Genomic DNA, 5,745 nt, shown 5'->3' on the forward strand with positions numbered 1-5,745 from the left:
AGGCTTGCGGTTAGGACAAGGAGGAGCTGCACCGGAGAGAGACCTTCATTCTGGTGGATGAAATTTGCTGTGCGGCTGTCTTGGACTCCGTGCCCGAGAGAGAAACCAGCTAGGACGAACTATACTTTATTTCAATTTATTTACTTATCAACGTCTTTTTTCATAATAATTCCACTTTTTGAGGGGTGATTTTGATTCCGGCTAAACTGGATTTAGTTTGTCTGGTGTTTTCTCTTTTTCGAGCTTAAATGAAATCTTGATTTGCTGTGTTTGCTTATCTTCTTCTAAGGATATGTACTCAGATTCCTTTCTCTCTTTTTTTTCAATCAGTCTTCACCCGATCTTTGTCTTGCCGGTAAGTCACGTTTTCCTGTTGTAAAAGATGAAGGTGATGGTGGATTAAATGAAGTTGCTTCAGAAGGGGTTTAGTAGAGTTTGGCGTTCAGTTAGAGCGGTCCAACAAATGATTTACTTTTGGATTGATTGAGTAATTACTTATTTTCCGAAGATGTAAGCTTTCTAATCATTAGCGTCAGCAAAAGCCGAAAGAGGCTTCATGTAGGAGTACAAATCAAAGTGGATTAAAGTCTGAAAACTTGATCGGCTGCGAAGCAAAAGCGTTCCCAATAAAAAAAAAGCGTTCCCAATCTGCATGTTTTTTTGAGAAACATGTAGCTTATAATGAATTATTTATATACACGTGTTTTGGTTATTGTATTTCTGCCATCTGTTAAGCTCTAGTAAAAATCGGAGTTGACAAAAAACAATAACTAGACACAATAGATTTCTGTGAAATGGTGAATTTTCCCAGAAAGAAATAAGAATGGAATCCAATCAGTTAAATACTCCCTCTGTCCTAATTTAAATGACGTTTTACAACTTTTCACACATATTTAGGCAGCTATCCAAATACCTATTCTAACCTTTTTATATATGAATTAACTTTAAATTATTATTACGACAATTCACAAGTATAAGGGTAAAACAAATCACTTTATGTTATCTTTTGCTTTGGTTTTTGGAAACGACAAGTAAATGGAGACAAAACAAATATTGTAAAACGTCAGTTAAAAAAGAACGGAGGGAGTAGTAAACTCATCTGAAGAATATCGTGTTTGATAGGGGCAGCTGTGGGTTCCACTAACTTGTGACCGATGGTCCAGATCTACTGTATATCTCTGGTCAATTTCTTGCTAGATTTTCGGGGTGTCAAGAACCGCCCAATCGTGAGATTCAGTTTTCAAAGTGTACGGCCAGTTCTTCTGCTTCCAGATTCAATCACTCCGTGTAGAGAAGGAAGCTTATACTCTGTGGTCGCTTACTCACTGCTACCATAGTAACCACTTTATATTTTCCACTATAGAAGTATTAAAAAAAAAACATTTTTTAACATTTTTTATCATCTACTGAATTATATTGAAAACATGAAAGCTTTACCCAAACCCATATATCTTCTTTTTACTAACTCCTTGTTTTTTAACTGTATTAATTCCTTCAAAAGTTGTTAATACGGTTGAGTCTGAAACCAATTTCTCAATGCAAATTCTGCATATGCAATAAATAAATAATTTCGTTTTTAAACTACATAATTCATTTTTAAACTGAATTATTCGTTAAAAATACTTGTGCGTAGTTACGAAGTTGTGATTTATAGAATGAATCACATCAGATCGGTTAGGAAATAAATGTGGAAGTAATTGCATTTGGTACTATAATGCTGACTTTTCCCATGTAGCCATAATAAGTAAACGATCTTTCAAATTTTCAAACTCATGACCTTTTTGAATCACAGATCTGGACTTTTCTTGATTTATTTAATTTTATTTGTCTCTTTATTCAATGACCAATCTAGAAAATATAGACATTTAGTTTAAACCACCTCTCTCTCTCAGCCTCATATGCAAACTGAGAATAATTTGAAGAGAGATGTCGATGATGAGCAGAAATCGAAGCAGCATCGGCATGGGAACACCTTCATTCATTGACTTGAAGAAGCAAGCTTCTTTTTTCTTCAAAGAAAAGCTCAAAACTGCGCGTTTAGCTCTCACCGACGTTACTCCTCTTCAACTGTTAGTTTTCTTTCTTTCTTTTGCTTCTCTTGTAATAGGTTTTACTTCTTTGACTCATGAGATCGATGGATTTATTGATATCTAATCTATGTGTATGTGATTATCATGTGAATAATTTCATTGAAGAATGACTGAGGAAGCTACAGATGGAGAGTCATGTGGTCCAAACACACAAACCTTAGGATCCATTTCAAAGGCAGCTTTTGAGTTTGAAGATTACTTGCAGATTGTCAATGTCTTGCACAAAAGGTCCCAATATCACTTATCCAGTTTTTATTTTATTTAATAACTTCTGGAAGAGAGGTTAACCAAATAATTTTGTACTGAAATAAGACATGTATTTATGTTACTGATTTATGGAGCTTTGTTGTTGTTTGGTGTTAATAGATTGGCAAAGTTTGATCAAAGAAACTGGAGAATGGCTTATAACTCGCTCATAGTCGTTGAACATTTGCTCACTCATGGACCAGAGAGCGTCTCAGATGAGTTTCAAGGCGATAAAGATGTTATCTCGCAAATGCAATCTTTCCAACAGATCGACGAGAAAGGGTACTCGTTTTAGGGTTTACGGTGGAACATGTTTTAATGTCTGAAAAATAATCTAACTGCTATAAGTTTTTGTCTATTGGCAGGTTTAATTGGGGATTATCTGTTAGGAGGAAATCAGAGAAGGTCTTGAGGCTACTTGAGAAAGGAGATTTGCTCAAGGAAGAGAGGAAGCGAGCTCGCGAGCTGTCTCGAGGGATTCAAGGTTTTGGTAGCTTCAATCGCAAGCCTTCAAAGAGTGAAGTCCTACAAGAATCTTCCTCCTGTATGAAATGCAATTCCAACTTCACCAAGTACATTGAAGATGACCAAGAGATCAACACAATCGTTTCTCCTAATGTCACCGGCCACTTCCCTCAGCCGTTGGTGATTGACCCGAACGAGGAATCGGGGAGGAGTATGAAAGAAAATATGGATCCTGAAGATGAGGAGAACACAGAGATAAACCCACTTTTGGGTTGTGATAAAAAGGAGGGTCAAGATCTAGTAGAAGAAGAAGAGAACCATCCATTTACGGATGATGAAAATAAGCATATCGTCTCATTGCTTGATTAGAACACAAGTTGAATATGTTATAAATAAATCTCGGCATGTATGTGATGTTTGCATACCAAAACGTATACAAATATAACAATAACACTCTGTTAGTTACTGATATGTATTTTTTTCTTAAACTTGATTTACTTCAGAAGCAAGATTATATAATAATATTAAACAATGAGGAAGAAGAATAACCGAAAACACAGAGAAGGCCGGTAGGCAATGATGGAAACTGGCTTTAGGTTGGAAAAAAATGATAATCACTTTGATGAATTTGATCAGAAGCACTTTCTGTGAACAATCGATGGTCCAGATTCGTCATACTCAGCCTTTGCAATCCACATCTGCACAATTTGAGACACATTTTGGTGGTATCACACATTATAACCAAAATAGTAACATTTGACTATGATAGAAGATTTGTATGGAGTTTGTTTACCTGCTGGAAAGTACTGAGGGAAGCCAAGATAGAGCCACCGATCCAGACACTGTACTTCCTTTCCGGTGGAGCCACCACTTTGATCTTCATACTGCTTGGAGCCAACGCAGTGATCTCTTTACTCATCCTATCACCAATCCCACCGAACATTGTGGTTCCACCACTGAGCACAATGTTCCCATAAAGATCCTTCCTGATGTCCACATCACATTTCATGATTGAGTTGTAAGTAGTTTCATGGATTCCTGGATTTTCCATTCCGATCATCGATGGTTGGAACAGGACTTCAGGACATCGGAAACGCTCTGCCCCGATGGTAATCACCTGTCCGTCTGGCAGCTCGAAGCTCTTTTCGACAGATGAGCTGGTGTTGGAAGTTTCGAGCTCTTGCTCGTAGTCCAAGGCAATGTAAGAGAGCTTCTCCTTCATGTCTCTAACGATTTCACGCTCAGCAGTTGTGGTGAAGGAGTAACCACGCTCTGTCAGAATTTTCATGAGGTAGTCCGTCAGATCACGACCTGCAAGGTCGAGACGCAAGATTGCATGTGGAAGAGCATAACCCTCGTAAATTGGAACCGTGTGGCTCACACCATCTCCAGAGTCCAACACAATACCTAACCAAAAAAATATGCAATAGAAATAAAACTGAACCACACTTTATTCAAATTCAAGCCATAACAATCTTTAATTACTTAATAAACTGAACAGACTAAAGAAACATGGTTATAAGTGTACTAACCAGTAGTACGGCCACTGGCATATAGGGAGAGAACAGCTTGAATAGCGACATACATAGCAGGGGTGTTGAATGTTTCAAACATTATCTGTGTCATCTTCTCACGATTAGCCTTTGGATTGAGGGGCGCTTCGGTCAGCAGAACCGGGTGTTCTTCAGGGGCAACACGCAGCTCGTTGTAGAAAGTGTGATGCCAAATCTTCTCCATGTCATCCCAATTGTTTACTATTCCATGCTCGATCGGGTATTTGAGAGTCAAGATACCACGTTTGGACTGTGCCTCGTCTCCAACGTAAGCGTCCTTTTGTCCCATTCCAACCATCACTCCTGTGTGACGCGGACGACCAACGATGCTCGGGAACACAGCTCTTGGAGCATCATCACCTGCAAAACCAGCCTAGGAGCAAGAGAGTTGAATATATATATATATATATATATATATTTTAATCATCTAGAGAAGCTTTCTTTTGTTTACCTTGACCATTCCAGTCCCGTTATCACAAACAAGTGGCTGAATATCTTCACCGTCCGCCATTTTTCAAATCTACATCAACAAAAGAACATAGCAATGACACAAATAAAAATAAAACGATTAAAAAGCAGAAAATAAATCTAAAATAGAAATATCATCGGTAACAAGTCAACTGAATATATAAAAAAAAAAATGTAACCAGTGCATTGCTAAAATTGAGAACTCTCGCATTTCTGAAATCAACTTCATTAGTTTATACCAAATCAAAATATATTTAATGTTTATGGACATTCGATCCTTGAATTTCTGTTCCCTTTCTAGATGATCTTTCATTTAACCCACTAATATTGATATACCTGGAAAAATGCTACCTTACAAGATTAGTCTAAAATACACGACACAATTCGAAACAATTAAAGAAAATTGTGAAAACCAATAAAGAAATGAAATAACATCTACCTGATGAAATTTATGCAGCTGAAGAAGAAGAGACGATTGCTTGAAACACCCGCATTTGTCCCTTAATATCTTTAGTTTTCATCTATTTTTGGTTCTAAACCGTTAGTTTTCTTCCTTACTCCAATATCCCAGCCTGTAACAACACCTGTCCATCTATTTTTGGTTCGAGAATTCAGAGAACCACTGGTCTGATCGAAAGTTGCGGTTGTTATTTACTGGAAAATAGGGGGTTACCGGCTGAAAGCATGACCCTCTTTGGGCTTTTATGTTTTAGGCCTTTCAGTAAGTATATATAAACTCATGGCTTTGAATTCTGTCCAAGTAATAGATTAAAGCTCATATTGGAGTCTTCCTTTTTTTCAAGTAATAGAGCAAATTAGATGTATTATTTAAATATTTATAAACTTATCATTTATTTTCAGACGAACCTATTTGATAGTACTAGAAAGGAAAAAAAATCTAAGCAAAAAAGCAAAAAGGGAAA

At 37.1% G+C, this 5,745-nt stretch overlaps 2 protein-coding genes across 3 annotated transcripts; one reads left to right on the forward strand and one right to left on the reverse strand.

Annotated features, from left to right (window-relative positions):
- Positions 1–1,774: 1,774 nt before the first annotated feature.
- LOC103873304 (epsin) lies at positions 1,775–3,310 on the forward strand. Its single transcript, XM_009151726.3, has 4 exons — positions 1,775–2,069; positions 2,196–2,318; positions 2,457–2,618; positions 2,702–3,310. The coding sequence occupies exons 1-4, from the start codon at positions 1,927–1,929 to the stop codon at positions 3,168–3,170; spliced, it is 897 nt and encodes a 298-aa protein (XP_009149974.2). The 5' UTR covers positions 1,775–1,926; the 3' UTR covers positions 3,171–3,310.
- Positions 3,240–5,508, reverse strand: LOC103873303 (actin-12-like). Of its 2 annotated transcripts, none has more exons than XM_009151725.3 (5): positions 5,262–5,508; positions 4,806–4,874; positions 4,334–4,727; positions 3,595–4,208; positions 3,240–3,499 (listed from the first exon to the last, which is right to left on the reverse strand). In XM_009151725.3, exons 2-5 carry the CDS (start codon positions 4,863–4,865, stop codon positions 3,434–3,436), a joined length of 1,134 nt encoding a protein of 377 aa, XP_009149973.1. In that variant the 5' UTR covers positions 4,866–4,874; positions 5,262–5,508; the 3' UTR covers positions 3,240–3,433. The 2 variants fall into 2 exon arrangements, with proteins under 2 accessions (XP_009149973.1, XP_033128609.1); XM_033272718.1 differs by lacking the exon at positions 5,262–5,508 and adding an exon at positions 5,159–5,211.
- Positions 5,509–5,745: the final 237 nt, after the last annotated feature.

Source organism: Brassica rapa, chromosome A06 (genome assembly GCF_000309985.2).
Source record: "Brassica rapa cultivar Chiifu-401-42 chromosome A06, CAAS_Brap_v3.01, whole genome shotgun sequence".
NCBI lineage: Eukaryota > Viridiplantae > Streptophyta > Magnoliopsida > Brassicales > Brassicaceae > Brassica > Brassica rapa.

What these genes read in the sequence shown, in the direction of transcription:
- LOC103873304 (XM_009151726.3), top strand. Translation starts at nt 1,927, where the DNA reads ATGTCGATGATGAGCAGAAATCGAAGCAGCATCGGCATGGGAACACCT. An exon ending in GACGTTACTCCTCTTCAACT is followed by an intron (nt 2,070 to 2,195) that starts GTTAGTTTTCTT and finishes ATTTCATTGAAG; the next exon opens with AATGACTGAGGAAGCTACAG. An exon ending in GTCAATGTCTTGCACAAAAG is followed by an intron (nt 2,319 to 2,456) that starts GTCCCAATATCA and finishes TGGTGTTAATAG; the next exon opens with ATTGGCAAAGTTTGATCAAA.
- LOC103873303 (XM_009151725.3), bottom strand. Translation starts at nt 4,865, where the DNA reads ATGGCGGACGGTGAAGATATTCAGCCACTTGTTTGTGATAACGGGACT. An exon ending in TGCCAGTGGCCGTACTACTG is followed by an intron (nt 4,209 to 4,333) that starts GTTAGTACACTT and finishes TTTTTTGGTTAG; the next exon opens with GTATTGTGTTGGACTCTGGA. An exon ending in CCCTCAGTACTTTCCAGCAG is followed by an intron (nt 3,500 to 3,594) that starts GTAAACAAACTC and finishes CAAATTGTGCAG; the next exon opens with ATGTGGATTGCAAAGGCTGA.